This window comes from Lethenteron reissneri, chromosome 56 (genome assembly GCF_015708825.2).
Source record: "Lethenteron reissneri isolate LAM-NWPU_2019-01 chromosome 56, ASM1570882v1, whole genome shotgun sequence".
Lineage (NCBI taxonomy): Eukaryota > Metazoa > Chordata > Hyperoartia > Petromyzontiformes > Petromyzontidae > Lethenteron > Lethenteron reissneri.
In genome coordinates, this window is record NC_083834.1 from 2,733,205 (window position 1) to 2,749,390 (window position 16,186).

At 54.9% G+C, this 16,186-nt stretch overlaps 1 protein-coding gene across 1 annotated transcript in view; it reads left to right on the forward strand.

Annotated features, from left to right (window-relative positions):
- Positions 1-10,172: 10,172 nt before the first annotated feature.
- The window catches only part of HUNK (hormonally up-regulated Neu-associated kinase), a 38,393-nt gene continuing 32,379 nt past the window's right edge, over positions 10,173-16,186 (forward strand). The window contains exons 1-3 of the mRNA XM_061574757.1: positions 10,173-10,354; positions 13,541-13,824; positions 14,790-15,091. Of these exons, the coding sequence (XP_061430741.1) occupies positions 13,552-13,824; positions 14,790-15,091 (575 nt within the window). The 5' untranslated portion in view covers positions 10,173-10,354; positions 13,541-13,551. The remainder of the gene's footprint in view (positions 10,355-13,540; positions 13,825-14,789; positions 15,092-16,186) is intronic.

The following is a 16,186-nucleotide window of genomic DNA, read 5'->3' on the forward strand; positions in this document are numbered from 1 at the left end:
AAATACGCACGTACTTTGAACCTCTTTCGCAGCGTGCGTGGAAACTGCTACCGCTGTAGCAGCAGCGGCGTCACCGTCATCCAGAGGTCGCAACCGAGTACCCGATACCCGTACCCTACCCGATACCCGGCCGGGTACGGGTACCCGTTTGCGACCCTGGTGCGGCCGGGTACGGGTAGACTGTGAGTCACTGGTGAGTCACCGTTTGTCACTCATTTCCCAACGTCTTGTCTCTTCTCACAATTCAAGTTCCTAGAATCAACCCACCCGCGCCTGCAACATGGCTTCATCCCAGAGGTCGCAATCAGGTACCCGATACCCGTACCCTACCCGTACGGGTAGGGTACGGGTACCCGTTTGCGACCCTGGTTCGGCCGGGTACGGGTAAGGAATCAACTCGTTTGCGACCTCTGCCGTCATCCCGTTCAGAGGTCGCATCCACGAGAATCGGGAACAAAACGAAGCCTGCCACGTCAACAATTCTGGGACCCCCTCTTTGAATCAAAATAAAATCCCGGTGGGTGGCGGTGGTGGGGGGGAGGGGTTGGGGGGGGGAGGGCAGGATTCCGTGATGAGAGATTTCGCCCTTTTAATCACCCGACACTTTGCGATAAAACAAAAAAACTTAAATCATGGAGCGGTCTTGGGCGGTGGTGGGGGGCTCTGTCGGAGCCGCGTGTGCGGTGGCTCTTTTTAAAGGGGGGGTCCTGCCCCTGCCGCCCCCCGCCCCACCCCCACCCAGTGGACACTGGACATCTGTGATGATTAAAAAAATTTAAAGAAATTTGTAGCTCATCGGATTCCTCCGCTAGAAATTCAGATTCTGATTGCTCGCAGGAAGAGTTGGGGGGGGGCGGGGCGGGGGGTGTGGGGGGCTGGTGAAGGTTGCAGTAGCCCAAGTAATTATTATTAAATAATGATTCCATAGTTATTCAATAATTGTGATTATTTAATAATTATAATTGTATTTTTATAATTATGCTTATTCAATAATCGTTATAAGTATCATTGATTCCGCTTCTTGCTGCTGCTGCTGCTGTTGTGTTCAGAGGGAGTCCTGCCTCTTGTGATTGTTCGCAGTCCGAGTGTGTGGGGGGGTAGGGGTGGTGGGTAGGGGTGGTGAGTGTGGATAGTGGTGGTGAGTGTTGGTAGAGGTGGTGTGGGTAGTGGTGGTGAGTGTTGATAGAGGTGGTGTGGGTAGTGGTGGTGAGTGTTGATAGAGGTGGTGTGGGTAGTGGTGGTGAGTGTTGATAGAGGTGGTGTGGGTAGTGGTGGTGAGTGTTGGTAGAGGTGGTGTGGGTAGTGGTGGTGAGTGTTGGTAGAGCTGGTGTGGGTAGTGGTGGTGAGTGTTGGTAGAGGTGGTGTGGGTAGTGGTGGTGAGTGTGGGTAGAGGTGGTGTGGGTAGTGGTGGTCAGTGTTGATAGAGGTGGTGTGGGTAGTGGTGGTGAGTGTTGGTAGAGGTGGTGTGGGTAGTGGTGGTGAGTGTTGGTAGAGGTGGTGTGGGTAGTGGTGGTGAGTGTTGGTAGAGGTGGTGTGGGTAGTGGTGGTGAGTTTTGGTAGAGGTGGTGTGGGTAGTGGTGGTCAGTGTTGGTAGAGGTGGTGTGGGTAGTGGTGGTGAGTGTTGATAGAGGTGGTGTGGGTAGTGGTGGTCAGTGTTGATAGAGGTGGTGTGGGTAGTGGTGGTGAGTGTTGGTAGAGGTGGTGTGGGTAGTGGTGGTGAGTGTTGATAGAGGTGGTGTGGGTAGGTGGTGGTGTGGGTAGTGGTGGTGAGTGTTGATAGTGGTGGTGTGGGTAGTGGTGGTGTGGGTAGTGGTGGTGTGGGTAGTGGTGGTGAGTGTGGGTAGTGGTGGTGTTGGTAGTGGTGGTGTGGGTATGGTGGTGTGGGTAGTGGTGGTGTTGGTAGTGGTGATGGGGGTAGTGGTGATGTGGGTAGTGGTGATGTGGGTAGTGGTGGTGTGTGTAGTAGGTGGTGTGGGTAGTGGTGGTGTGGGTAGGTGGTGTGGTGTGTGTAGTGGTGGTGTGTGTAGTGGGTGGGTGGTGAGCTGGTGGTGTGGGTGGAGTGGTGGGGTGGGGTAGTGGTGGTGTGGTAGTGGGTGGTGTGGGTAGTGGTAGTGTGGGCATGTGGTGGTGAGTGTTGAATTAAGGGTGGTGTGGGGTAGTGGTGTGAGTGTGGTAGAGGTGGTGTGGGTAGTGGTGGTGTGGGTAGTGTGTGTGGGTATGTGGTTTGGTAGTGGTGGTGTGTGTATGGTGGTGTGGGTAGTGGGTGTGTAGTGGTGGTGAGTGTGGATAGAGGTGGTGGGTGTGTGTAGTAGGTGGTGTGTGTATGGTGTGTGGGGTAGTGGTGGTGGGGGTAGTGTGGTGTGGTAGTGGTGGTGTGGGTATGGTGGTGTGGGTAGTGGTGGTGAGTGTTGATAGTGTGGTGTGTGTAGTGGTGGTGTGGGGTAGTGGTGGTGTGGGTAGTGGTGTGTGTGTAGTGGTGAGTGTGAGTAGTGGTGGTGAGTGTTGATAGTGGTAGTGTGGGTAGTGGTGGTGTGTGGTAGTGGTGGTGTGTGTAGTGGTGGTGTGGGTAGTGGTGGTGTGGGTAGTGGTGGTGTGGGTAGTGGTGGTGTGTGTAGTGGTGGTGTGAGTAGTGGTGGTGTGGGTAGTGGTGGTGTGTGTAGTGGTGGTGTGGGTAGTGGTGGTGTGTGTAGTGGTGGTGTGGGTAGTGGTGGTGTGTGTAGTGGTGGTGTGGGTAGTGGTGATGTGGGTAGTGGTGGTGTGTGTAGTGGTGGTGTGGGTAGTGGTGATGTGGGTAGTGGTGGTGTGGGTAGTGGTGATGTGGGTAGTGGTGGTGTTGGTAGTGGTGGTGTGTGTAGTGGTGGTGTGGTAGTGGTGGTGTGGGTAGTGGTGGTGTGGGTAGTGGTGGTGTGGGTAGTGGTGGTGTGGGTAGTGGTGGTGTGAGTAGTGGTGGTTGTGGGTAGTGGTGGTGTGGGTAGTGGTGGTGTGTGTAGTGGTGGTGTGTGTAGTGGTGGTGTGGGTAGTGGTGGTGTGGGTAGTGGTGGTGTGGGTAGTGGTGGTGTGTGTAGTGGTGGTGTGAGTAGTGGTGGTGTGGGTAGTGGTGGTGTGTGTAGTGGTGGTGTGGGTAGTGGTGGTGTGTGTAGTGGTGGTGTGGGTAGTGGTGGTGTGTGTAGTGGTGGTGTGGGTAGTGGTGGTGTGGGTAGTGGTGGTGTGTGTAGTGGTGGTGTGGGTAGTGGTGGTGTGGGTAGTGGTGGTGTGGGTAGTGGTGGTGTGGGTAGTGGTGGTGTGGGTAGTGGTGGTGTGTGTAGTGGTGGTGTGGGTAGTGGTGGTGTGTGTAGTGGTGGTGTGGGTAGTTGGTGGTGTGGGTAGTGGTGGTGTGGGTAGTGGTGGTGTGGGTAGTGGTGGTGTGGGTAGTGGTGGTGTGTGTAGTGGTGGTGTGGGTAGTGGTGGTGTGTGTAGTGGTGGTGTGTGTAGTGGTGGTGTGGGTAGTGGTGGTGTGTGTAGTGGTGGTGTGGGTAGTGGTGGTGTGGGTAGTGGTGGTGTGGGTAGTGGTGGTGTGTGTAGTGGTGGTGTGGGTAGTGGTGGTGTGGGTAGTGGTGGTGTCTGTAGTGGTGGTGTCTGTAGTGGTGGTGTGGGTAGTGGTGGTGTGGGTAGTGGTGGTGTGGGTAGTGGTGGTGTGGGTAGTGGTGGTGTGTGTAGTGGTGGTGTGGGTAGTGGTGGTGTGTGTAGTGGTGGTGTGTGTAGTGGTGGTGTGTGTAGTGGTGGGTGTGGTAGTGGTGGTGTGGGTAGTGGTGGTGTGGGTAGTGGTGGTGAGTGTGGATAGAGGTGGTGTGGGTAGTGGTGGTGTGTGTAGTGGTGGTGTGGGTAGTGGTGGTGTGTGTAGTGGTGGTGTGTGTAGTGGTGGTGTGTGTAGTGGTGGTGTGGGTAGTGGTGGTGTGTGTAGTGGTGGTGAGTGGTGGTAGTGGTGGTGTGTGTAGTGGTGGTGAGTGTAGTGGTGGTGTGGGTAGTGGTGGTGTGGGTAGTGGTGGTGTGGGTAGTGGTGGTGTGGGTAGTGGTGGTGAGTGTTGGTAGTGGTGGTGTGGGTAGTTGTGAAGTTTGCAGTGTGCTTCATGTTCACGCGGCTCTCCAGATATCTCGTGGATTGTTTTCCCACCGATTTCGAACCACAGACGATCTCGGGCCTTGATATTTTGTCTTTGCCCGACCCCTGGTCTGATCGACAGATTGTTCTTGTTATCATAATTATTATGAAGTGGCATTAAATAATTATTATAATTATTCCCAAAGTGTCGCCGAGTCTCAAGACCCCGGGTCTGCACGACAGATTGTTCTAATGTTATTATTTAAACAGGAATAATTATTAATGATTTTTGTTATTCTGACTCCCCCGAGTCTCAAGACTGTCGCTGCTGCTTCCGCTGTCGTCGTATTCAGAGGTAGGGGTCCTGCGCCCCACTAGTGGACTGGGCATCTGTGATAGAGCTTTGTAGTTCATCAGATTTCCTCCACTATAAATGCAGATTCATGATTGTTCGCAGCAAGTGGGGGGGGGGGGGGGGTGCAAAGGTTGCAGTCTCCCCCTCGTACCACCGTCACCACCACTATCCTGTCACTTTTTTTTCAAACGTTGCCTGAAATGCGACCCGCTACACCAACACACGCACACACTGGCCAACTCCCAGCGACGTCCAGGGTTTTGCTTATTCAGCCTATATACATAATAATAACCGGCAACGTTTCAGGCAACGGCCCTTCACAGCACACGCGCGGAGAGAGGAGAGGGTGGCGCTGGCAAGACACGGAGTCGAGACTCGCTCTGGCGGGGTCTTGCCACGTGAGTGCCGGGTCTACACGCGTGTCGCTGCGAACGCCGCGCTGGGACTGGTGCCTTCGCCAACTCGCCCTCCGGCGTTCCCCGCTCGGCGAACCCACGCTCGCCCGTTCGAGGCCGCGACGTCAGAGGTCGCAAACGGGTTTTGATTCCTTACCCGTACCCGGCCGCACCAGGGTCGCAAACGGGTACGCTTACCCGTACCCTACCCGAAATGAGTGACAAACGGTTACTCACCGGTGACTCACGGCCTACCCGTACCCGGCCGCACCAGGGTCGCAAACGGCTACCCGTACCCGGCCAGGTACGGGTAGCCGGGTATCGGGTAGGGTACGGGTATCGGGTACCCGGTTGCGAGCTCTGCGCGACGTGCAACTCGCGGTGTGTTGAGCTACGCGCGTGCGCGGCTGCCCCGTACGATTTCACCCGGGTGGCTCTTCACCTTGGCCGGTGCGAGATGCCCTTTCTTGAGAACCACAGCGACGGAGGGAGGCGCACGCCCAGGCTGCAGTGAGGGTTCGAGAGCCAGCCGGGTCAACGCGTGGCACCTGCTGAGTCTGTCCCAGAGGTCGCAACCGGGTACCCGATACCCGTACCCTACCCGATACCCGGCTGGGTACGGGTACCCGTTTGCGACCCTGGTGCGGCCGGGTACAGGTAGGCCGTGAGTCACTGGTGAGTAACCGATTGTCACTCATTTCCCAACGTCTTGTCTCTTCTCACAATTCAAGTTCCTAGAATCAACCCACCCGCGCCTGCAACATGGCTTCATCCCAGAGGTCGCAATCAGGTACCCGATACCCGTACCCTACCCGTACCCGGCCGGGTACGGGTAGGGTACCCGTTTGCGACCCTGGTGCGGCCGGGTACGGGTAAGGAATCAAAACCGTTTGCGACCTCTGGTCTGTCCCCGTGACCTCCTGCCGAGCTGGGGCCTTCGACGGCCTCCCCGGTGGTGCACCTAGCCTGGCACGAGGCGCCGTGGTGACGCGTTGCTCGGTGGCGGGGAGGGGTATTGGTATCGGTCCGTGTTTTCTTTTTGCCTCGGTTCTCACATTCTTAAGCAGAGTTGGTGATGGCCATGGGCGATGATTTGTATTTGGGGGGGGGGGGGTCGGGGGATGGGGTGGGTTACCGTAGTTGCACAAAGAGCGGAGGGAGTGAATTTTAATGTGAATCTGCGTGCGTGCACTTCTGTACATTCGCTATTAATTTATTTACAAATAAAAACAAAACCCCCACTGACACGATTGTTGAGTGTGTGTGGCTGTGAGGGTGCGTATGCGCCAGTTTGACAGCAGAGGTCTCGCTCCGAATCAGTCGAGCGGCATCTTTTCATCGGCTGCGTAACGCTGTGTGGAAGCTACCTGGTCGCTCCGCACGAAGCTTCAGGTCTTCTCGGCCACAGTCATTCCCTTCCTTCTCTACGCTTGCGAAATGTGGACCCCCCTAATGGAGCATCTTCGCCGGTTAGAAACATTTAGGCTGGCCTGCCTACGATCCATCCTGGGTTTAACCAGGCTGGATTGTGTGTGGAGGTCACAAATCCTTGAAAGATCTGGACAAAGTTTCATCAGTGAGCTCCTGCGGCAGGCAAAGCTGCGTTGGCTGGGTCATGTAGCCCGCATGCCCAGCCACCGCATGCCTAAACAGCTTGTGTTTGGCCGGATCGAGGGGGCTAAACGGGCGCGGCACGGGCTGGAGAAGAGACGGAGTGATGTGGTACAGGAGGACGTGGAGCTGAGTGGACTTGCCGATGACTGGTACCAGCGGTGTCAAGGTCGGCCTTCGTGGGAAGGAGGCTCGTGAAGGACGCTACTGGGCAGTTGGAGGCAGTCGCCCTCCAGCAACAACGGAGGGCGGAGGAGCGACGCTCACAACAACGAGCGGAGCGCCGGGTGGCTAAAGCACAGCAAGTTGGCACAGTAGGGGGCACAGGTGGTGCATCAGCCAGTCATCTCAGTCATCTCAGTCAGTCGACCCGTGGCACCTGCTGGGTCTGCCCCGTGACCTCCTGCCAGCGGGCGTTCGACACTTCACATGGCCTCAACATGCACCGAGCCTGGCACAAGCGTCATGGTGACATCACCGCCACTTAGTGACAAATAGCGGTTGTTGTGCCTTAATAAGGGTTAGTGCGGGTAAGTGTGTGAGTGTGTCAGTGTGTGTGTGTGCGTGAGTGTGTGTGTGTGTGTCAGTGTGTGTCAGTGTGCGTGTGTGAGTATGGTTGAGTGTGTGATTGTAAATGAATTAGTGTGTGTGAGTGTGTGAGTGTGCGTGTGTGCGTGAGGTGAATGTGTGGGTGCGCGTGAGTGAATGTGTGAGTGCGTGAGTGTGTGGGTGCGCGTGAGTGTACATGAGTGCGTGGGTGTGTGCGTGAGTGAGTGAATGTGAGTACGTGGGTGTGTGCGTGAGTGAGTGAATGTGTGAGTGCGTGATTGTGTGAGTGTGGTTTGTGTGGGGAGCGGTGGTGCAGCGGTTAGCGCCTTGTGCGATGACACCCGGCGATCCGGGTTCGATTCCCGCTCACGGCCAACACCCAGTGACGATTATTTGAACCGGTCCTGGGCCTCCCCTAGGTCGACTCGGCCTCATGAGTACCTGGTGCGGTGTGTAAACATCGCCACTGGGGAGACAAAGGTGGCCGGGCGTGGTGTTGGCCCTCGTGTGCCACAGTGCCGGCCTTCACAGGCGCACTTGCCCCAACCGCGTGTTAGGGGCTATACGGGGTATCTTTACCTCTATCTTGGAATTTGTGCTGGTGCAGCTCTCAGCGTGTGTTCGTCGCGCAGTGTCCGACGTTTCGGTAAACGTGCCACACCATCGACACAAACCACGTGACTTCTCACCACCACAACCACTACCATCTATGACAAAGACAAAGATCCCCTCCCCCCGTATAGTCTTAACAGACTCTTGGGGCAAGTGCTGTTGGCCAACTCTACGCCCGGCCGCCTTTGTCTCCCCAGTGGCGATGTTAACTACCTCGCCTGGTATACAGGAGGTCGTGGGTTCGATCTCAACCATGACGCCTGCTGCTGTATATTTGGAGTCTGCGTGTCTCTCTCATCATCATCACGGTGGCTAGGAGATGTTAACTACCTCGCCTGGTGTACAGGAGGTCGTGGGTTCGATCCCGACCCTGGCGCCTGCTGCTGTATATTTGGAGTTTGTGTGTGTCTCTCTCTCTGCATGTTCACGTTAATTTTTCTCCGTGTCCTCCGGATTTTCCCCCTCCACAATGACAAACAACATCACCACGTCTTGAGAGGGTTTGGCTGCTGCTATCACATTCCCACACAACGACTCTAATGATGATGACGATAATGATGATGACGATGGCGACGATTATGAGCCCACTTCATTCGTGATGGCCAGGGTCGCTCCCGAATGAGAGCTACGTGGCTCAGGCGAGGCCCTTGATCTGCCAAAATTCAACACGAAAAAAAGTTTTTAGTTTAGTAGCGTAACGCCATCACCACCACCCCCACCACCACCACCCCCACCACCACCACCCCCACCACCACCCCCACCACCACCACCCCCACCACCACCACCACCCCCACCACCACCCACACCACCACCCCCACCACCACCACCACCCACACCACCACCACCACCACCCACACCACCACCACCACCCCTACCACCACCCCCACCACCACCCCCACCACCACACCTACCACCACCACCACCCACACCACCCCCACCACCACCCCCACCACCCCCACCACCCCCACCACCACCCTCACCACCCCCACCACCACCACCACCACCCACACCACCACCACCACCCCTACCACCACCCCCACCACCACCCCCACCACCACACCTACCACCACCCCCACCACCACCCACACCACCCCCACCACCACCCCCACCACCCCCACCACCCCCACCACCACCCTCACCACCCCCACCACCACCACCCACTGGCACTGCTGGCGTGCGGGACTCGTGTTACAAGTGACACCGTTACCCACAGCAGCATCGCAGTCAACCACCACCAAACTTAATAATGCATGGCGAGTAGAAATCCGCGGAAACTGCTCGTGGGGTGCACGTGGAGAGTGAACGTGGAGAGTGAACTTGCATTTCAAAAATAAGACGCACCGATTAGTTTGATGTTGTCATCTTCATCCAGGCCAAATATCTTTTCAATCTTGAGGTCTCTACATGGCAAAGACGAAGATCTACGCCACCCTCCACCTGTGTAGCCTTTCAGCAGACTGCTGGGGCAAGTGCTGTTAACCAGTAGCACCTACACAGACAAAGTTCCTCCGTATAGCCTGTAACAGACTGCTGGGGCAAGTGCTGTTAGCGAGTAGCACCACCACCACCACGCCCGGCCGCCTTTGTCTCCCCAGTATCGATGTTTAGTGGGGGGATGAGATATTCGTCACTGATGTTGGCCGTGAATGGAGACGGTGTGGACGATTTTGAAACCCAGTGCGCTAACCACTGCGCCACCGCTCACTACACAAAGACCCCCCGTGTAGCCTTAACAGACTGTTGGGGCAAGTGCTGTTAGCGAGCAGCAACCCACGAAGGCTGGAGCGGCACACGAGGGGGTGGGGTGGCCAGCACCATGTACACACAGACAAAGATCCCCCCGTATAGCCTCATAGGTGCTCACCAACTGCACAACCTTGTACACACAGACACAGATCCCCGTATAGACTTAACAGACTGTTGGGGAAAGTGCTGTTAGCGAGCACGGCACACGAGGGGGTGGGTGGCCAGCACCACGCCCGGCCGCCTTTGTCTCCCCTGTGGCAATGTTTCCACACCGCACCAGGTACTCATTTGAGGCTGAGTCGACCTAGGGGAGGCCCGGGAACGGTTCAGATAATCGTCACTGGTGTTGGCCGTGAGCGGGGAATCAAACCCGGGTCGCCAGGTTCGTAGCGCAGCGCACACACACACACAGAGATAAGATAAAGATCCCCCGTATAGCCTTAACAGACTGTAGGGGCAAGTGCTGTTAGCGAGCACCTATGAAGGCCGCAACGGTACACGAGGGGGTGGGTGGCCAGCACCACGCCCGACCGCCTTTGTCTCCCCTGTGGCAATGTTTCCACACCGCACCAGGTACTCATTTGAGGCTGAGTCGACCTAGGGGAGGCCCGGGAACGGTTCAGATAATCGTCACTGGTGTTGGCCGTGAGCGGGAATCGAACTCGGGTCGCCAGGTTCGTAGCGCAGCACACACACACACAGAGACACACAGACACACACAGAGACACACAGACACACACACATGCACACACATAGACACACACAGACACACACACACAGACACACACACAGAGACACACAGACACACACATAGACACACACACACAGACACACAGACACACACACTCGGTATAGTTTTACGGGCGAATGCGAAGGGAACTTCCGCGGATTTCTAAAGCCCTGGGGATGGCTCTGAGTTTGTGATGAAGATTCGAGCCGTGCAGAGCGGCAGTGGCTGAGCAGCTCCGGGCAGGTGAGGTGCACCGTCCACAGGTGAGCCCTGAACAGGTGAGCTCTGACCAGGTACGTACACACCAAAGACGAAGATCCCCCCTCCCCTTTGTAGCCTGTAACAGACTGTTGGGGCAAGTGCTGTTAGCGAGTAGCATGAAGGCCGGCATTGTGGCACACGAGGGGGTGGGTGGCCAGCACCACGCCAGGCCGCCTTTGTCTCCCCAGTGGCGATGATTACACGATTTAGTGGGGCAGGATGAGGCAATCGTCACTGATGTTGGCCGTGAATGGAGATCGTGAGGCCGTTTTTTGTGAACCCAGTGCGCTAACCACAGCGCCACCGCTCACTCCTCAAAGATCCCCCGTGTAGCCTGTAACAGACTGTTGGGGCAAGTGCTGTTAGACATTCGCACCTAAACAAAGACAAAGATCCCCCGTATAGCCTGTAACAGACTGTTGGGGCAAGTGCTGTTAGACATTCGCACCTAAACAAAGACAAAGATCCCCCGTATAGCCTGTAACAGACTGTTGGGGCAAGTGCTGTTAGCCATTCGCACCTAAACAAAGACAAAGATCCCCCGTATAGCCTGTAACAGACTGTTGGGGCAAGTGCTGTTAGCCATTCGCACCTAAACAAAGACAAAGATCCCCCGTGTAGCCTGTAACAGACTGTTGGGGCAAGTGCTGTTAGCGAGTAGCAGCGCATGTGAAACCCGCCACTGACACACGAGAGGGGGGGGGGGGTGGGCAACCCCACCCCCGGCCGCCTTTGTCTCCCCAGTGGCGATGGTTTTTACACACCGCACCAGGTACACTGCACTGCTATACACTACACTACACTACTATACACAATACACTACTATTCACAATACACTACTATACACTACAGTACTATACACTACACTATACATAGCATTACTATACACTACAGTACTATACACTACACTATACACTGCACTACTATACACTGCTATACACTACACTACTATACACTACAGTACTATACACTGCACTACTATACACTACTATACACTACACTACTATATACTACATTACTATACACTACAGTACTATACACTACACTATACACTACTATACACTACACTACTACACACTACACTACTATATACTACACTACTATACATTACACTACTATGCACTACACTACTATACACTACTATACACTACACTACTATGCACTACACTACTATACACTACTATACATTACACTACTATGCACTACACTACTATACACTACACTACTATACAACACACTAATATACACTACACTACTATACACTTAAACACTATACACTACTATACACCACACTATATACTGCACATTGGGCCCTTTCGAGACCCGTCGTTAGGCAATTAGTCCATAATATCGTTTTTTGGGTTAGATCGCGTAAATGTATAAATGTGTCGTTAAACCCGCCACCACCCGACACAGCCAACTAGTTAGGGTTGTCACGTAAACTGAACGTGGCCAATTCGTTACTAGTACAGCACTAGTGTGTAGTGTAGTGTATAGTGTAGTGTATAGTGTAGTATAATAGTACAGCACTAGTGTATAGTGTAGTGTATAGTAGTGTAGTGTATAGTGTAGTGTACTGTATAGTGTAGTATATAGTGTAGTGTATAGTGTAGTATATAGTGTAGTGTATAGTAGTGTAGTGTATAGTAGTGTAGTATATAGTGCAGTATACTAGTACAGCACTAGTGTATAGTGTAGTGTATAGTGTAGTGTACTAGTACAGCAACACCGGTGTGTTGGAGAGCAAAGCCACAACATTTACAATCTGGGTCCGACGTTTCGCCAGTAATTGCGACCAGCTTCATCAGGCGATTTGTAGATAAATCCTCGTGTTTCGTTCCATAAGTAGAGGGGTACATGTGATGACGTCACTTGTGAGCCCTTCTTGAGCGGCGTGAGAGGGGGGTGGGTAGCGAATGAGTCTAAATAACGGTGGGTATCCAGTGCCGTTTGGGTTATTTATATGGCAATCAACGTTCATTATGCATACGCATTATGCAAGCACGCTGTCCTTGTAACCGCCTGTCGATTTTGTGTGGGGTGGCATGTGCCCCCCCCCCCCCCCCCCCCACAATTATCCGATCTAAATCCCTCATTTCGATCGGATCATTAGGGTTTATTAGTAATACATCGGCATTTTGCAACCCCCACTGCCACTGTGTGGCATATTATTTCGTGCCAGGGACTCTATGAGATGATAGGACAATAGTCTGAGTCCATAATTGGCAATAAGTCACGGCAAAGCAGTTATAAGTGAAAGTAAAATAAAAATATATTATATTATTTTATTTTTATTTTACTTTTATTAATTATAATTTTAATTTTTTACCTACGTGACTTTACCGAAAAAACCTAAGAATATGAATCCTTGCAGTCACGAAAGCTTCAAATCTAGAATTATTACCCATTAACCCCATTCATTCAATCCATTCATAATTTACTATCATAATTATTATAATAATTGCAAGCCTGTCACTCATTAACCCCATTCAATCCATTCATCTTTTACCATCAGAATACTAATTATTATCATTGCATGGCTATCACTCAATCGCCCCCATCATCATCACAGATCTGCCCCCCATTGCTTCCTCTCGTCTAAATCATTCACCCCACCTCCACCGTCACATTCACCCACACGCGGATTGCTGCTGCTGCTGTTGTCAATGCTTTATAAAGCGCCTTGGTTAAGACGCAATATCAATCCCTATGGGAACCTCATTTGCCAGTAAAAATATGATAATTGGTTGTTTACCCTTCTATCTGGCAACAAAACTGACACCTTTTTTACAAGGAGTCATGTTTGCATAAACCGCAATACCTGCAGTCATAAATACAAACAAAAGACATAACTCTGATAATGTGCACTGTCCTTGAAGTTGATTGGTCCACACCCGAGACAGCTTTCTTTCGAGCCTAGTCTCACATGGGTTGGACCAGATGACGCCAAAAGGCGCCTTTTGGCGTCATCTGGTCCAACACCATGTGAGACTAGGCTCTAAGGAAAGCTGTCTCGGGTGTGGACCAATCAACTTCAAGGACAGTGCATACATTATCAGAGTTATTTTTTTGTTTGCATTATGGCTGCAGGTATTGTGGTCATGACTCCTTGTAAAAAAAGGTGTCAGTTTTGTTGCCAGATAGAAGGGTAAACAACCAATTATAATATCAATCCCGTTAAGATAAGATTATGATGGTGACAGGAATCCAACTCATGCCTGAAGCTCTGAGGACGGCAGCTGCTGCTGCTGCCCCAGCAGCTGCTGCTGCTACTGCTGCTGCTACTGCTGCTACTACCGCTGCTGGAACTACCGCTGCTGCTACTACAGCTGCTGCTGCTACTACAACTGCTACTACTACAGCTGCTGGTGCCCCTCATCTGTACTCGCACACGAAGCGCGTGGGGCAGTACCTCCTGGGCAGGGTGCTGGGGGAGGGGGCATTCGCCAAGGTGAGGGAGGCTATCCACTGCCCCACTGGCGAGAAGGTGAGTGGAGGGGGCGGGCGAGTGGCTGGGTGAGTGGAGGGGGCGAGTGGCTGGGTGAGTGGAGGGGACGAGCGAGTGGCTGGGTGAGTGGAGGGGGCGAGCGAGTGGCTGGGTGAGTGGAGGGCGTGAGCGAGTGGATTCGTTGGGTGGCTGAGTGAGTGGCTGCGTGGGTAGATGGGTGAGTGGGTGGCTGGGTGAGGACAGTATATTGGAGAGAGTGAGTGAGTGGGGTGGTGAGTGGGTGAGTGAGTTAACGAGTGAGTGGTTTGGTAAATAATTGAGTTGGATTACTGGATCACTGACTGGGTGACTGGACGAGTGAGTGAGTGACTGAGTGAGTGAGTGGACGAGTGAGTATAGTGAGTGACTGGGTGGGGTGACTGGACGAGTGAGTGAGTGAGTGGACGAGTGAGTGAGTGGACGAGTGAGTGAGTGACTGGGTGACTGGACGAGTGAGTGAGTGAGTGAGTGAGTGACTAGACGAGTGAGTGAGTGAGTGGACGAGTGAGTGAGTGAGTGACTGGGTGACTGGACGAGTGAGTGAGTGGACGAGTGAGTGAGTGAGTGGACGAGTGAGTGAGTGAGTGACTGGGTGACTGGACGAGTGAGTGAGTGACTGGACGAGTGAGTGAGTGAGTGATTGACTGGGTGACTGGACGAGTGAGTGAGTGAGTGGACGAGTGAGTGAGTGACTGAGTGACTGAGTGACTGGACGAGTGAGTGAGTGAGTGGACGAGTGAGTGAGTGACTGGACGAGTGAGTGAGTAACTGTGTGAGTGGACGAGTGAGTGAGTGACTGAGTGACTGGGTGATTGGACGAGTGACTGAGTGACTGAGTGAGTGACTGTGTGATTGGACGAGTGACTGAGTGAGTGACTAGACGAGCGACTAAGTGACTGGACAAGCGAATGAGCGACTAAGCGACTAAGCGACAACAACAACCACCACCACCACCATCACGGCAGGTGGCCATCAAGGTGCTGGACAAGGCGCGGGTGCGGGGCGACCCGTACCTGTCTCGCGCCGTGCGACGTGAGGCGGCGGTGCAGCGCCGGGCTGGGGCCCACGTGGGCCTCTGCCGCCTCCTGCACGCGCTCGACAGCCCCGGGGCCCTCTACCTCGTACTCGAGCTGTGCGCCCGAGGGGACCTCGGCTCGCGCCTCGCGGGTCGCGCCGGCGGCGCCCTTGGGGAGCCGCGCGCACGCGACTACGCGCGCCAGCTGCTCGCCGCGGCTGCGCACCTGCACGCGCGCGGCGTGGTGCACAGGTGAGGGGGTGGGAGGTGGGGGGGGTTGGGGGTTGGTGCACAGGTGAGGAGGTGGGGGGGTGGGTGAGTGGTGCACAGGTGAGGAGGTGGGGGGTGGGTGAGCGGTGCACAGGTGAGGAGGTGGGGGGTGGGGGGTGGGGGGGTTGGTGAGTGGTGTACAGGTGAGGTGGGGGTGGGGGGTGGGGGGGTTGGTGAGTGTTGCACAGGTGAGGGGGTGGGGAGGGGTGGGGGTTGGTGAGTGGTGCACAGATGAGGAGGTGGGGGGTGTGGGGGGGGTTGGTGAGTGGTGCACAGGTGAGGAGGTGGGGGGGGGTTGGTGAGTGGTGCACAGGTGAGGAGGTGGGGGGGGGGTGGTGAGTGGTGCACAGGTGAGGAGGTGGGGGGGAGTTGGTGAGTGGTGCACAGGTGAGTAGGTGAGGAGGGTGGGGGTGGTGGGGGTTGGTGCGTGGTGCACAGGTGAGGAGGTGGGGGGTTGGTGAGTGGTGCACAGGTGAGTAGGTGGGGGGGGGTGGGGGGGGTTGGTGAATGGTGCACAGGTGAGGGGGTGGGGGTGGGGGGGGGTGGTGAGTGGTGCACAGGTGAGGAGGTAGGGGGGTGGGGGGGTGGGGGGGGTGGTGTTGGTGAGTGGTGCACAGGTGAGGAGGTGGGGGGTGGGGGGGGTTGGTGAGTGATGCACAGGTGAGGAGGTGGGGGGTGGGGGGGGGGTTGGTGAGTGGTGCACAGGTGAGGAGGTGGGGGGTTGGGGGTTGGTGAGTGGTGCACAGGTGAGGAGGTGGGTAGGGTGGGGGGGGAGGGTTGGTGAGTGGTGCACAGGTGAGGAGGTGGGGGGTGGGGGGGTCTGGCTGTAGGTGAGTGATGCACAGGTGAGGAGGTGGGGGGGTTGGGGGTTGGTGAGTCATGCACAGGTGAGGAGGTGGGGGGGGGTTGGGGGTTGGTGAGTCATGCACAGGTGAGGAGGTGGGGGGGTGAGAGAGTGTAAGAGCTTTTCACAGGTGAGTCTGGGAGTGGGGGGGAGTGGGAGGTGTGTGTTGATGGGGGATGTTGCAGGTGAAATGAGTGAGTGTGTGTGAGCCCCTGTGTTAATGGGGAGCGGTG